The sequence below is a fragment of the Crinia signifera genome, chromosome 1, assembly GCF_055691185.1.
Source record: "Crinia signifera chromosome 1, ASM5569118v1, whole genome shotgun sequence".
Taxonomy (NCBI): domain Eukaryota; kingdom Metazoa; phylum Chordata; class Amphibia; order Anura; family Myobatrachidae; genus Crinia; species Crinia signifera.
The window spans coordinates 175,441,665-175,458,415 of NC_139217.1; the positions used below are offsets into that span (position 1 = coordinate 175,441,665).

The following is a 16,751-nucleotide window of genomic DNA, read 5'->3' on the forward strand; positions in this document are numbered from 1 at the left end:
ACTGTAATGTGTGGGCAAAGTCAGATAGATCTGAAAATCCATTTATCTGGCCAAAATATCCCAATATCTGAAAATCCATAAATTGTGATTGCTGATGTATGGGGCCCATTAAGGCATCATTCGATTCGGATGAATCGGGACATGAAATCGGCCCAAATCACACATGTAGACATCCCTTCCGACCCGATGCGCATCGGAGTCAGGAGCTCAGACGGGCTACTCTTATGTGCAGCCCAAAGCCGGACGTGGGATGGCAGCGGGTGGGGAATTCTGGCTACCAGAGAGCCGGGCAGAGGGAGCGGGGGAGGGGGGGGGCTTAGGCGCAGGGAGCCATGGAGCCGTGCAGGAGAAGATGGGCAGCACCAGCAGCAAGAGCAGAGCACGTGTATGTTTTTCTCAAGTGCTCTCCTCCCCCCCCCCCCTGCTGGCGCGCTGAAGGAAGTGGATTCCTTCCGTGCCCACCTCCCTGCGCTGCCGCCCTCTGCCCGGCACTCTGGTCGCGGGCATCCCCCCTGCTGCAGTCCCCGGCTCCCTGGTCCCCTTGCCGGCGTCCACCGCCTGCAGCTTTCCATATGGCACACTTAGCAGCACCAGCTCCCACATGAAGTTCCTAATCGCATGTGATCCCATCCGGGACAATCAGGTCCTGTATTGGGGCCTTAGAACGTATCCAAGAGGAAAGGAGGAAGGAGGAAGAAAAAAAAAAAAAAAAGAGTGGAGATGCCGGGGATTGAACCCGGGGCCTCATACATGCAAAGCATGCGCTCTACCACTGAGCTACATCCCCTATCTGAAAGTACATGGCTAATAGCTGAACAAGAGCACAAGCGCGCGCCTGTACGCTATTCAGCGCATGCGCCGTCCCCCTTCTGCGGCTGCACGCGGTCCCTGGCCGCTAGAGGGCTCACGCGTTCTCACTTTGGACACAATTCATCGTGCGCTGAACATTCTGCCGAGTGGGTCACATGATGTTCCGGATCCCCGAGAGGTCGCGGTTGGCTCCTCCTACACGCCGGTGGTTGCGGTGATGACGCTAGGGTCGTAAGGCACGGGGTTCTTAGCGAGTGACGTAACGTCAGCGCGAGAGTCGCACAGAGCCGGCAACATGGCAGCCCCCGGACCCCCGGCTGCCCAGCACAACGGTGAGAGGAGCGGGTGGCTGGGGACAGGGGCAACCTACAAGTACGGGTGCGGGATGTAGTGTGCGGATATTGCATCTCTGGCGAATTTCGCTGACAGCCGCTATCCCTTCTCACCCAGGTCACAGAGAGCATAATCTCCCCTGTCATCAGCTGTAGCATGGGCCAGGCTAGTTATATTGCATCTGTTCCTCCACATACTGACTGCCCCAGCTTGTAACCCCATAGCTATAACCATATATACTGTACCCCTCATCTCCGTAGATATAATATATACCCCTCACCTCCATAGCTATGATCCTATAGACCCCTCACCTCCGTTGTTGTAACCCTATATACCATTAACCACGTAATCAAACAAGGGTTAGTCCAAAATTGATTACTTGCTTCCATTTATGATCATTAAAATGTTATGTGCTGTATTGTGCAGTGGATTTGCTTCATATACTGTAGTATTTTAAACACTGCTTTCTTATTGGTTCTGTCACACCAAGGGAAAGCTCAGTATTTTTAAATAAACATATCTAGTGTTCATGCTTGTGTATTTTTATCTCTTAACATTGTATATATACTTTATATTCAATAGCCATCCAATATAAATTGTAATCCAAATGTATGTATTATTGATTTTTGGATCTGGTTAGTTGTAGTCAGGCCTCAGCTTTGAAAGGAAATTGGTTTTGTGTAATAGGTGGGGCTTACATGCTGACTAGTATCTGTCTGTTAAGGTGCGTACACACGGGGCGATTTTGTATAATATCACAGGAAATATGGTCGCTTAGCCCACGATGGGAGTGTGCACCGGCGATATATCGCCGGGTGCACGCTCCCGTTTTTACCCCTGTAGTGATCGCTGGTCGCAGGAACATGCTCCTGCGACCAGCTGATTGCCACTGCCGGGCTCCCCCCGGCAGTTTCTTTTTCATCAGCGACCATCTCTGGTCGCTGATGAAAAGGAGTAACTGAGCAATACATGGCTGAGCAATATATCTCCCCCGTGTGTACGGGGCTTTAGCCACCTCTGAAATGCATGTTTCACAAGTCACTCACAGATGACTAGGTAGAAAGCATTAATGATCTTGTAGATATTTGTCTAACTTGTCAAGCTTATTTTGGTTGCAAAAAGCTTTGTAACCAAAATAAAGTGAGAAGAGACAAATTCATTAGCAGCTCAATTGGGTATCCGTTATTGGACATATTTAATTACATAAACATACAATAATTACCCCTTTCACACCAGAAAATGCAGGGACTTGCCCAGGAATATAGTTTCTGGCTCATGCTGGGACATTCCCCGGCTGGCCCCTTTAAAATACCAGCCTAGTCCCTGCATTTTCTGGTGCAGCTCTGTCCCCAGGTAGGCAGTGGCCCGGCATCTTTCCCCACCGGCGGGAGCGGGTTATCAGGCAGTGAGTGGCCTGGCATCTTCCCCCAGTGGCTGGAGGGAGTGGACACAGCAGTCAGGCAGCGTTCCCAGGCAGGGAGTGACCCGGCGTCTTCCTACAGCGGGAGGGCAGCAGCTCAGCCTCTGTCTCCAGGCAGTGATGTGGCGGCGCTCTCTTCCAGGGGTATAAATTGTGCACCAAAGGAAAAAGCACTCAATACTCAGTAGGGGAATAGACACTGGACGGTACAGTATATATGTTCATGGTCAGCTTGGTCCTATTGGATAGTCTCTAGAATGTGACAAATAAATGATGGTATTGACTGTTTCAGATACTGGGGCAGATGTATTAAGCTTTAACAAGAGATAAATCCAAGGTTGATAAGGAGAGATAAACATCCAGCCAATCAGCTCCTTACTGACTTTTTTTCAAACACAGGCTGTGACATGGCAGTTAGCAGGTGATTGGCTGGACGGTTATCTCTCCTTATCACCCTTGGAATTTATCCCTTGGATTTATCTCTTGTTAAAGCTTGATATATCTGCCCCAAAGTGCTCTAAATATCTTTTTAAATCGCGTTACCATCCAATGGATGTCATAATCTCAGCTATATAAGCTCATCTGTAAATGTCCAACTGTGGGGCATGGGTCAGATGTGGTTGTCCTTGCTACGACTTTTGCTATAAGTATGATACATGATAATATGCTCATATGGACAGAAGCTACAGTAATTTGAGCATAGGGGCTCTCACTGCTGTCTCTTCATTTTCTTCCGACTGCGTATAATTGCTGTAACATCAGTACCTACAGGACTTTATCAGACAGTGAATACCATTTACTTGTGACATCCTAGTGACTGAATTTGGATAACACAATGAACATTTTATACAGTGATCGCAAAGAGTGAAAAAATTGTTGGCCCCAGGGACCCATCACTTTAAAATATTGGGGTCCTGCTAAACTTTTTTGGGGTCTCATCATATTATTGGGGATGAGGGTAGGCAGCAATTGGTACAGTGCTGGGGTCAGGTTGCATGTGGAATAGGGAAGGGGTAAGGGAAAGCATAAGTAGAGGAGGTAAGGTCAGGCAGTGCTGAGGTTAGGAAAGAGCAGGCAGCAGTGCTGGGGTTAGGGGTTACAGTACGGAGTTTAGAAATGAGGTAATGATAGACAGCTGGGGCAGTACTGGGGGTAAGGAGGGCCTTAGTGGCAGGTAGTGCTGAGGGTAGTGAGGGCATAAGGATACATTGCAGCTAGAAAAGTACTGATGGGGGGGGGGGGGGGGTTGTTTAGGAGCATGCAGTACTGAAGCAGCCAGTAAAGTCACATGGTGTAATTACATGCAGCAGTTAAGGTGCCCATACACTAGTACGATTTGGGCTGATCTCACCCGATCCCTACAGATCAGGTGGAATATTCGTCCCAAATCGGATGTTGGACCTGATGTGCGGTCTTGTGCATATCGGGTCGGACCCTGGAGATTGAACCACCTGCAGATAGCATCTTTCGGATCGGACCCATCAACGACTCTTTGCGGATGCTTTGTAGCACCCACTATTCATTGGGTCCGATTCCGTATCTGCGTACCAGAGGAGCAAAAAGAAAAAGATGGAGTAGCGCTGTACTGAATTAACATATAATTATTTTTTATCTTTTTTTAAATTCCCCTAAATGTGTCTGATTCTTGTTTGTCATATCGTTGGCCACGATATTATATACAATTTTTATAAATAATTGTTTTGGTACAGTGCTACTCCATCTTTTTTCTTTTTGCTTGGTTGGTATTAAAAGGGGTTTGGTAATCCCCCTTTTTTTGGAAATAGCTGCAGTTCAGAATATTATACAATCAGCGCTCAGTATAATAATGTCTCTTGGTTCTGCGTACCAGAGGAAGTATTCCCTCACAGAGCTGGTTCACTGGAGAGAGGCAGCAGTCACTGCGATGACCAATTGTCTTCCGACAGATAGGAAACAGCGGGATGCAGCCACAGTAGTGGAACCAGTGCTGATCTCCCGTGGTAGTGAGCCCACACCTCTAGATTTAAATCTCAGAGCGTGGTGCTGGCAGGCATAGCGGGAAGCATGGAGGGCGGCAATTGGTTGAAGAGATACTGCTGGTGGCGATTGATTGGGGGAGATGCTGAGGGTTTTTATTTGCTGCTGCAGCGCACACAAGGTGGACTGACAATCTTTGTAAACCTGTTTATTTAATGGAAAAAAAATATTTCCCATTGGGAGTATTGATGTCTTCTAGAGAAAATAATTATTTGTAATATTTAACTGATCTGTCCCATGTCTTTCTTATATAGCTTTTATCTTAATTGTTTACATTTTTGTTTTACTTTAATAATTAAAGTAAGTAATACATTACAAAGATGCGGAAAATTATTCGGATATCCTTTATTATTTCCAAGATAACAGTGTTTTGTTTATTTTAGGCCCAACTCAACCGCAGCCGCCTCATGGATACAGAATGTATCCATCAATCAGCAGTGCTCCTCCAGCATTCAGCTCCCAAGTGCCGAGTAAAGTTACTCCTCCACATATGAACAGCCAATATGGGCCAGGTTACTACACTACCAACTATGCAGCTCCGCCCCAGAATGTCATGGCTCCGCCTTTGCAGATCAATAATTTAAATACAAATCAAGGTTCCCATGAATTTGGCCATGGAGGTACTCAAGGTCATCATATCCCAGCATCACTGGGGCTAAATCAAGGTGTAGCTCCAGCAGTACCATATTCTGCATATCCTGGTGACTACAATTATACGTACACTGCCACCTCATCATGTCTTCCTCAGGGATTAAGCAATCATTCCAGTCATAATTCTGTAGCATCAAGTCATTTGTATCAAGGAGCTCCATATTACTCCATATCTGCCAGCAGCCAATATGCCCCGGGCCTTCAGTCTGGCACTCAGGTGACCAATAGCGTGCAGAGACTTCAGACAGCTTCTGGTCCTACATTGTTTTCTCACGATATGAACATGCAGCGTTTACCCCCTGCTCCTGCTATAGAATATCAAGGGGCCCAGGGGACTCCTCTGCAGAACCATGGACTGCCTGTGACTTCTACCAGTCAACAGTCTAGCACAGGTAAGGAGGAAACGGTCAATTCCTATACAGATTGCCTGTTTGTGTTGTGTTGGATTTTTGATATACCAATAATCTTTAATACTCAAGGAATAACCAAAGAAGTGTACTGAGATCATATACAGAAGTGACCTATTGTGTTCTAACCAGAAAGGTTATATCTGAGACCTTGGACCTTACTCTGATTTACTTGCAAGGCTGCGAAAATCGCACCCTTGCAAGTCCATCAGACACCCCCCCCCCCCCTCTCCAGTGCTCGCAGTTCAGAGACACCTATATGGTGTCTCTAAACTGTGGGCGACCTGTGCGAGGGCAGGAATGGCAGCTCTGACATCCAGTGATGTCAGCTGCCTGCCCCTGCGCACCCACGTCACGGCCTCATTAGCATGAGCACGCCCATGTAACCCTGGGCGTTCCCATATGCTAATGGGGCTGCGCGGCGCCCCCGCCCGCTGTCGGGTGCGTGCACTCGGCGAACAGAATGTTCATTGTGAATGCACGCACCCTGCGTCTGCAAATGCGCAGACGCACACCATCGAATAAATCAGAATAAGGTCCTTTTGTGTCGTACTAAATTTGTATTAAATGAGACAGTATATCTGTCAAATGGCAACATATTAGAGAAGGAATTTTCCTATCACTATTTTCAACAGTGTTTTAGGTATGAAATATAGTGTTTACTACTTACACTGTTATAATGCTCTGTCTCATTATAACAGCACCATATATTTACTTGTAGGTTTTATAGAATTGATGTTGTAAACAAATCAATATTTGGTACTTATGTATTATCTGGGCTCCCGATTTTTTTCATTGCATGCCACTACTTAAGGCATGCAATGCGATTTTTCGTTGTAAAGACCTGATTTTTAATTGTATAGTCAACCATGGGTGGTTTCATACCCCCACTATCCAACTACGCATGGAGTTGATTTTATATAGTGTGGCGAACGCAGCGAGCCACCGTGCCCGAAGCGTGGCGAGCACACGTGGATAACTTTACATGTATTCTGCGTCCCCTCGCGGGGCTCGGTGGCTCGCTGCGCTCGCCACACTATATAAAACCAACTCCATGCGTAGTTGGATAGTGAGGGTATGAAATCACCCATGGTTGACTATACAATTAAAAATCGGGTCTTTACAACGAAAAATCGCATTGTATGCCACTAGATTGCATGCGATGCAATGCAATAATCGGACGCCCAGATAATACATAAGTACCCAATATTTAAATTTTTTCATTAAGTTATATTTTAATTCAAACACAGAATGCCCACAAAAAGCGTGTACTACTGTGTTTTATTGTGCTCTGCGGCACCGTTTCCAGTCGTGGTTCACATGGATGGGAAATTATTTAAAAAATTTAACAAAATAAAGAAATATGGTAAAACACATGTGGATCTTTTCATGTGTTGGCAATTGCCATGTCGACTTTTAAGGTCCATACACACTGGGCGACTATGCCCAGTGTGTATGGACAGTGATGATCACGTTCATCGCTGCGGGGAAAGCCGCTCACTGTGTATGCCGGGCGTATGCCTGCCCGGCGCCGACGGAGGGGGGGGGGGGACGGCGTTGCATAGCGGAGCGCTAGGCAAAGCTGTCCTGAAAGCCGCTTTTGATTTTTAATACTTTGCTATCTAAGTGAGCATAGAATTATAATAGTGTGCCAAGCGCAGCAAGGCACTGAGCCGACACTTGTCAAGTGAAGTGGTACACTTCTACAGTGTCCATGTCGACATAGAAAATACAAAACTAATGTTGACCTTTTCCATGGCGACCTTTGACCATGTCGACCTAATGCATGGCGAACGTTTTATTTATCGACCTTTTGCCTGTCGACCCTATGACCCATACCCCTCCACAGGGACTTCTTTTTTAATGGACAGATAGTTTTTAGGGAAATCTCGAATTTAGTGTGGTGCCTTTACTAAAAATTATACCATTTGCATTTCACAGGCATAATAAGACGTGTAAATGGTTGTCAAATATGAACATAGCCTGTATTTATATATTAGAATTTGTCATAATCAGTGGTTGTGGTCCTAGGATTGCCATAAATGTCTGAGATCCATGTCTTGTGCTCCTTTCTTTGAAATATTGAGGGCCAATTCAGTATGGTGTGCAGTGAATGGCGCTGGGAGTGAGCCCCTGTAGCTATTCTAATCAGCGTGCCGCTAACTCAGACTAGTGGGTTTCTGCTCGCACCCCTCTTTGGGTGTGAGGAGAAATCCAACCAAACTTGGACGGCGATGTTGTTTTTAGCCCTAGTGTGGCGCAATCATCATTGCCGCAGAAAATGTTGGTACTGGCAACTAAACAACCACGAATACCAGCATTCTCTCTGCTTTAAAGTGGCAGTATAATTGTTCCAAGCTATATGGGGCCTACAGACGTAGTGACACTGTTGAGCGTAGTGAGTGATGCTAGATCGCTCAGCACACAGCGATAGAAATGCATGGTGAAATGTAAATCGCGTCAGTCGCATCACATGCGGCCAAAAAAATCACATGCGATGCGACCGACGCGATTATCGATTTTACATAGGGAACAATGTTAAATGGCCCAATTGACCTGATTTCACATAGGGAACAATGTTAAATGGCCCACAGACCCCAAATAGCCACCCTGAAGTGTGAAATGGCCCCCCCAATTGTTAACACCACCCCACGATCAACGTCAACCCGAAGCGTGGCGAGCGCAGCGAGCCTGCGTCCTCCGACCTTTTCATACCCCCACTATCCACGTCGGCGTGGAGTTGAGAATAGAAAGTGTGGCGAGCGCAGCGAGCCACCGTGCCCGAAGCGTGGCGAGGGGACGCGGATACCTGTGAAGCCCGCGAGGGGACGCGTATAGCTGTGAAGGTATCCGCGTCCCCTCGCGGGGCTCGCCACGCTTCGGGCTCGGTGGCTCGCTGCACTCGCCACACTTTCTATTCGCAACTCCACGCCGACGTGGATAGTGGGGGTATGAAAAGGTCGAAGGACGCGTACCGCCGCCCCTCGCGGGCTCACTGCGCTCGCCACGCTTCGGGTTGACATTGATGGTGGGGTGGTGTTAACAATTGGGGGGGCCATTTCACACTTCAGGGTGGCTATTTGGGGTCTGTGGGCCATTTAACATTGTCCCCATGTAAAATCGTGGTAATCGTGTCGGTCGCATCGCATGTGATTTTTTGGCCGCATGCGATCGACTGATACGATTTTTTTCCTTGCGATGCCTAAGATCAATATCGTGGGCGCCGTTCTAGGAAACAAGTACCGAGCGATCTGTCAGGGCCAGTGTTCTCCGGTGAGAACACTGGCCCTGCCCAGCGATTAACTAGATTTATCCAACATGCCGGATAATTAATTGCCCGGCCTTAGCACAAGCATCGCTATTGCTATGCCCCTACACATGGAGCAATGTACAGTAGGGACATTTTCTAAGTGATCTAGTGAGATCGTTTAGAAAATATACACTTGGAGCGATTTTGTGCTATTTTCTAAGCAATCTGACTAGATTGCTTAGAAAGTAAGCACAGATCTCTCTGTGTGTATGCACCGAGTGATTAATTATTTCCTGCTAACTAAAGGGGTGTGCACACGGAGAGATTTTTGCTAGTGAGCGACTTTAACTTAGCAATTTTGACTAAGCGATTTGACTAGATAAAACAGTGATTTTGACTAAGTGATTTTGTCTGGGCGATTTTGACTATACTAGAAGTAACATACTTGCTTGGTATTCATTGCAGATCGCCTAGTGAATATCTACCTCAGCAGTGATTAGCAGCGATTTTTGCCTAGACAGCCAGCGATCTCGTCAAAATATTCTTGCCTGGCAACTCTTTTTTACTAAGCGATATTATAGGATGATTTGTCTAACCTTGACAGAGATCTTTACTAACCTTCTAAGCAATTTTGACTATGTAGTCAAAATCACTTAGAAAGATCGCTCTGTGTGTACACCCCTTAAGTCAGTGCATGCAATCAAAATCTTGTCAAATTGCTTAGCAAGTGACTGCAAATCTCGAGATACTGATCGCAATCTCTCATTCTGAACCACTACCCAGCCTTTTTTTACTTAAGCAAAATCACTTAGCACAAATCTCTGCATGTGTATGTGATCTAAATCGCTACGTGTGTAGGCCCCAATAGTTTCATTCCAGCTATCTTGTTCAAGAAGTGAGGGTTTCTACAGCGAATTGACAGCAATGAGTGTGCATTATTATTACTTCGGCCTTGTACAGTCCCAAAGGAAATGACAGTGATGAAATACACCATGCAACATGTTCTTTCTTATGCATTGGTGAATCTAGAAATATGGTAATGTGTGGTCCCAGATTTAACTATAGTAAGAATATGGGCACAGTGAAAGGGGGCATGGCCTCTTGTGAAGGGGCGTGGCTTAGTAGGTGGCACTCCTGCAAGACACTCCTCCATTTTTTTCGCTGTTGTGAGGGCATGCCCAGGGCTCTGTGAGCTGCTGGCCATGCCCCAGATGAATGAATATATATATGTGTGTTTGTGTGTGTGTGTGTGTGTGTATAGATAGATAGATAGATATATCTATCCATATACCCGCCATTCCAGTAAAAAGTGACTGCCTAATAGGAGGGTAAGACTAGGAACAAGTGAGACTTTCATTCTAACCACCTAAAGTCCATATTCAATTTCCACAGGGGTGGATATTGCTATTTTTATTGCATGCAAGTTACTCTTTTATGTTTTTTTTTATTTATTTCTACATGTTTTATTTTGTTTATTTTTATATTGTACTAATGTGCCTATGATAGATTAAACAGTATATTCTATGTAATACCCAATTGGTCAAATGTATTCTCTTCTTTAAATTTAAGTGCTCCACCACCATTCTGTTTTTTCCTTTTTCTAAGATGGGAGTTCTATTGAAGATGGGATCAGATTTTACCTATTATCTTCTAGAAGGTGCTAAATAAATAAGCAGAATCTGATTGGTTGCTATGGGCATCCCATATTCAATAGAACATCCATCTTTTTAATTTTACCCCTTTGGGGGATATTCAATGTGGGATTCCGACTGTTGTAATCCTGGGCCGGTTACGCTCAGCTCGCCTGCATCTCGACAGGCGAAATTAAATGTTCTGCCTGTTGAGTGGCGAAAAGTGCACGTGTTGGCGAAAACGGCCATGGATTGTCAAGAAACAGCCATGAATTTCACAATCCATGGCAGTCTCTGACAAAACAGATCCGACTTGTTTTAAAGTGGGATCTGTTTTGTCGAAATCCACCTTCAATGCTTTCGGAAATGGCAGCATTGATTAGGCAGCGGCCGATATTTCCACTGTCCGAAATAGCGCCCTTTGTCTCTACAGGGTGGTTTTCTATAGAAGGCCTGTGCATCACTGGTTGCTTTTTTCCTTTCTTCTATCTTATACGTTTTTCAGTTGTCCATAATATTTTGTGATTTATTTGGTGATTTTTCAGGAGTGTTGGTGTGTACACACTGTGAGATTCCCTTGCTGTTCGACTTAAGATTTGAGTGCTATGCAATATTTGCTAACTCTGTACTATTTACATACATTCATACAATGCACATTCAATTTCCACTATATAGTCATTGCTGCCCTGTCTATCTGGGTTTCCATTTGTGCTGTCCCGGGAACGGGCATCACGATTTGCATGCGATTTTGACTATATAGTCAAAATCTAATGTCAAATCTCACCGTGTGTACACAGCATGCCTGTGTTTTCACCATGAGCAAATATGTGATGAGTAAAAGTTTGTGAATTAGAGTTATTTGCAGACTCTTCCAGACACTACTGATGGGGAGGGGCAGAGTTTACCCAACTGTCACTACATGCTAATGCGATATCCTTTAATCCCTTTACAGTGTTAGAAAGCTGGCCATACATCAGAAAGATCGATCTTAAGATCGATTGCGCTCATGATTGTGTACAATTTCCCTTGAAATCCCCGGCAGTCCTTGGTGGTTTTTGGACACACAATCTACACACAATCCATCTTACAATCATACAATCCATCTGCTGTATGATTGTGTATACAAGATGTGCACACAATCTGCATACAATCCATCATACAATCAGTCATACAATCCATCTGATGATAGATTGTATGATTTGTGTACACAAGATGTGCGCACAATCTGCATACAATCCATCTTACAATCAACTGAGATTGTATGATTGGGTACTATATCTTTCTGATGTATGGCCACCTTAAGCTCTCACAAGCAGGGCCCTCTTCCCTCATGTGCTTTTGCTTATGTTACTTAAACAATCTTTGCCACCAAATCCTGTGATTTTCTGCCACGTTGGTTCTTATTCCATTGTCCACTGCTGATGCAGCTATATGTATGTACTCTGTAGATGTGTTGTATTCAACTCTAAGTTACTGTTTTGCTTATTCATTTATGTGCTCTATTGGGCGCTGCAGATCCCTTAAATAAAGGTTGATAATAATAATCACTCTTCAGAAATTAAGATAAATGTACATATAAAGGACTGGCACACTAAGCTTTGCTACATTTTAGCTTGCACACTTGAAGCAAAGGGTTGCTGACCCCTGTATTAGAGTGAGCTGCAGTCTGTGTTTATGCATGTGTAAGATGCAGTGGATTAAGACGGTGTCATCTTTTAAGTGGTCAGAAGTGGATAAAGGCCCATATGAATTAGAGCGGATTGTAAAGTAGGATATAACAGATGGTGTGGGCATTAGATGAAAACTGCATTTTCAGAACTTTCCATCTGGACTGAGTTTGAAGCGGGCTCGTGAAGCTAGGTGTCATTTGCAGTGAAACACCTGCCTTGTCCTCGTTCTCATATTAACAGCCTTGTGTACCATTCCATCTTATAGTTCTGTCCATTATATTACCAGGTCTAATGAGTTTTAATCCTGCTTATTAAGGTTTTTATTTTTTTTACCTTAGTCTACTACTTTTTCATGTTTACTTAGGTGTTTATTAACTACTTTTTTTGTTTCACTATATATTGTGTGATATTATTGCCACTATATTCTTTCAATGCATTTCATTCCCTTCCATGTGTAGTGTTCATTCTAGCACCTGGCACCTAATCAGTAAGGAGGGCATATTCAAATTTTGAAGAGCACAATCTTGTGATGTACTGATACATTGCGTCTAAAATTCTGCCTTTAATATCCAAATATACGCCTAGGCAGCCATCAGCGGCACCACTGGTCATTGCAGCAGCCAGGTGGGTAACAATATAAACAGGGACAGTACAGTTTTTGCACAGGGAACACATTCCCACCAAGCTGCACAGCGCCTAGGCAGCCATCAGCACTGGTCGTTGCAGCAGCCAGGTGGGTAACAGTGTGAGCAAAGACAGGACAGTTGTAACAGAGACAGTACAGTTATCACATAGAGGACACAGGATACATATGGCTGAGTGCACAGTTCCTAGGCAGCCATCTTGCATCTTCCTGTAGGGAGAGCCGTGGGTGGCAGTGGTGGTGGGAGTGGGGGAGGGGAAGAGTCACTCGCCTGGGCAGAGACATTGAGCCCGGGGGCTGGAGTTTGTGGGGGGTGGGGGAGTCAGTGAGGCCTGGGGCTGGAGTTGGGCCCTCCCTGGGCTGAGATCCATGCCACGATGTCTCCCGGGGGCACCACTGGTGCCCTCCCGTAGCTTCCCCTCACCTCTACCACCGACGGTCGCCGGGAGCCTGGATGCCCTGGGGTCGTGGGATAAGACGCCTGCAGACCTCTGTGTGGGGCCTCTGCTAGGCCGGACCGCCGCTGCCTGGGGGGATCCCTGCCCTCTCTCCTCTTCACTCCTGGTGGCTGTCTCAGCTTGCGATCCCGCAGTGCGGCTGGGGAGCCGTGGGATGGGAGCTCCGTGGATGGAGCTGGATCTCCCAGTGTGGTTTTCTCTCCAACCCCAGCAGGGGGGGCCACCCGCCCACAGGCCGATGGTCCTGACTGTCCCGCTGGCTGCCGGGGGTGAGCAGTGCTGCCTCTTCCCTCTCCTCACCGTCGCTGCACGCCGTCCGCTGCTCCGGATGCCGGGGATGGTGGAGCTCCGTGGATGGGGGACCGGAGCTCCACGTGCATGCGACCATCCCCGGCCCCACCAGAAGTTGTATCCACATATTTTATGCTAGTGCTCCTGACTGTTCTGGTGCTAATGAATGTTCAGAAGGAAAACAGTCAATGGGCAGTGGTTCCCAAACTGTGTCATGGCACTCTGGGTGCCTCAGAGCACTTGCAGGGGTGCCTTGGAATCGTGATGCAGGACCAATTCATATTATTTATAGTCAGTCTAACAGGCTAAACCAGTGCTGGTGGCTACAAGTCGTAAAATATGTGGACAAACAGGAATGAAAACTGTCCATCACCACATAATTGAACCTTAGGATGACATGAAAACACAATTTATTTATATATATATATATATATATATATATATATATATATATATATATATATATATATATATATATATATATATATATATATATATATATATATATATATATCTCTATATCAAGAGAATAAAGCAGTGTCACTCCAGGGGTCTTTTCAATGATTTTTAGTAGCGCATATCAAAGCATAAAAACGATGTGACAGGTTACACGAAAAACATCAACGTTTCGATGCCCGCAGCATCGTTGTCAAGACGACATGCAGCCTGTCGATATACATACAGTGCTCCACTGTATGTATATCGACCGGCTGCATGTCGTCTTGACAACGATGCTGCGGGCATCGAAACGTTGATGTTTTTCGTGTAACCTGTCACATCGTTTTTATGCGCTACTAAAAATCATTGAAAAGACCCCTGGAGTGACACTGCTTTATTCTCTTGCTGTTCCATACCATTGGAGGCACCCGGGGCATCAGTACTATTCATAGGGAGTGCCGAATCTTATATATATATATATATATATATATATTCTAGTTTTCACAGTTAGAAACTTTAGACCTAAGGGTGCGATGAAAAATATGCTACTCTAGCTTGCCTGTATTCAATAGGAGTATATTTAATAGGTTGATTTTAGTATTTTGGTCGATTTTGTGTCAGGTATTTACTAAACTGAAAATGGACTGAAATAGAACTTTGCATTTCAATAAAACTACAATAAACCACTTCCAAACCTTCAATACTTTTAACATAGTTTTAGTCCTAACCCATATTTACTTGGATTTCAAAATTGACCAAACATCAACATTTGCAATAGAGCCTTCAGAAGCTGCCATTATGATTTTATTTTCTTCATGTGGAAATGTCCAAAACATCAATATGATAAAAAAAAATGGGAAGGAAGTACAGTATGTGGGGCACTCTGGCTGCATACATCATTGCTTATAAGGCACAGTAATGCTTTAAAAAAAATGGTTGGTATTCAAATTATACCTGGAGGTACTTTTGGGTAATATGGTGCATGTGACTGGTTTTGGAAATAGGAATGCTTTTGTATAATTTGTAGCTTTTGAGTCCATTTTTTTGGTTTTATTGAGGGTGAAAAACACACTCTAGAATTTCAAATAGAAACCAATGTACCGCCAACAGCAGAATTTAACTAAATAAAAAATCAACTCTCAGTAAATTAGCTATTTGGAATAGAAACACTGTAGCCAATATTGTGGGGGTGTTGGTTCCTTTCTTGTTGACTTCAAAGGGACCCAAAATCAACATGTAAATATACCACCTAGATAGGGTACATACCTCTTATAAGTTCAGTTTTTGTTTTAAAATGGATATAAATATTGTATTAAAAAATGAATTCCATATTGGCGAAGGCTTTGCTGTCTGCGCTCGCATCCCATGCAATTGAGTCAATTTAGTGGTTTGATTCTGAAACTTAATATCCCCTTTCTCTCTGGTACTCATACTGAGACTTTTGGAATAATTCATTTTATATAAATCTTATTTGCTTTTTTATTTGTTTATGTAATAAACCCATATTTTTACTTGTGTTGTATGCTGAATTGGTGTTTTTAGTTATACAGTTTATTTCTGTTTTATAGTGTTTCCTGCACTCCATGTACCGGGGCAAAAATCACAGATGTTGCAACCTAATCTTGTTGTATCAGCATCTAGCTCCTTGGCAGTACATTCGGCTAATAGCACCCAATCACCTGCATTGTTGACGTCTTCTGCACCTTCACCTCGGCAAGCAATACAACAAGGTAAATGATGCATAAGTCATTAGTCCTATGTTATACTTTATGCCTTTGCATTGGCATTGTAATGGACTGTGTTTGTTTATGATAAAATTCAAATCTTTAATATTTTGTTTGATCTGTATTAAGTGTAATATTGTATTTTTTTTTTATAATTTTTGGGAGGGGGTATTGACAAATGTTACCTAGACACCCACAGGCATTGTTGCTGTATAGCATCTTTTTTGTGATATTTGCAGCTGTCAGACTTTTTTTTCTCTTTATAGCCTGCTGGGTGCTGAGAATCCACCAAAGGCCTATAAACCCTGGGCAATTTTGAGCTGAACGCAGCTCACTTCTACCGTTTTGAGCTGCTTTCAGCACAAAGGCTTCCCAGTGTGTACGACCTGGCACTTCCGCATCAACGTAGGCCGCCCCCTCTCATCGGCTGATATTTACCAGCCGGTGAGCAGCGGGGTGGACAACAATCCATATAGTCGATCGATGGAAAGATCCATCGCTGTCCATACTCACTGGAGGGTAATTAGCTGTACTTTATTCAGTTTTTCTGCATAAGCAGATTCTCTCACCACTTTATATCTCCATGCTTTGATAAATCTGGCCTGTGTATGATCATTATATTGGTACTTTGTTATGCCCACAATTAATGTAGCACAGCTCTCTAATAGGGCTTGTACCTGCTTTACAGGTTTTTCCTTTCCCCAGTTGCCCCAAGAACCTCTTTGGCTTCTGATGTGATCTGCATTTAGATGCCATTCTTTTTGGGAGCCACTTAGAATTTTTTTTTTAAATGTGTAATATAATTTTCTCAAAGAAAAAAAAAAAAAGTGTATTGCTGTATTATGTAATGGTCCATAACATTCTTCTTGTGTGTTCTCTTTTGGAGCATAGGTTATTTGCCTAGGCATAGGATTTCTGTATAGTGGATGTTAAATTTAAGTAATAGATATGTGGTTTTATGTTATGCTGGGGCAGATGCATGAAGCCTGGCGAAGTGATAAAGTGGAAG

The 16,751-nt window shown here is 44.3% G+C and overlaps 1 protein-coding gene and 1 non-coding gene across 3 annotated transcripts in view; one reads left to right on the forward strand and one right to left on the reverse strand.

The window, feature by feature from the left end:
- Positions 1–715: 715 nt before the first annotated feature.
- Positions 716–787, reverse strand: TRNAA-UGC (transfer RNA alanine (anticodon UGC)). The gene has a single exon. It is a non-coding gene; the product is annotated as a tRNA-Ala (tRNA).
- Positions 788–928: 141 nt separating this feature from the next.
- The window catches only part of SEC24B (SEC24 homolog B, COPII component), a 63,984-nt gene continuing 48,161 nt past the window's right edge, over positions 929–16,751 (forward strand). For both annotated transcript variants that reach the window (XM_083177906.1, XM_083177914.1), the window contains exons 1-3: positions 929–1,142; positions 4,963–5,622; positions 15,587–15,748. In XM_083177906.1, coding sequence (XP_083034032.1) covers positions 1,106–1,142; positions 4,963–5,622; positions 15,587–15,748 — 859 coding nt within the window. In that variant the 5' untranslated portion in view covers positions 929–1,105. The remainder of the gene's footprint in view (positions 1,143–4,962; positions 5,623–15,586; positions 15,749–16,751) is intronic.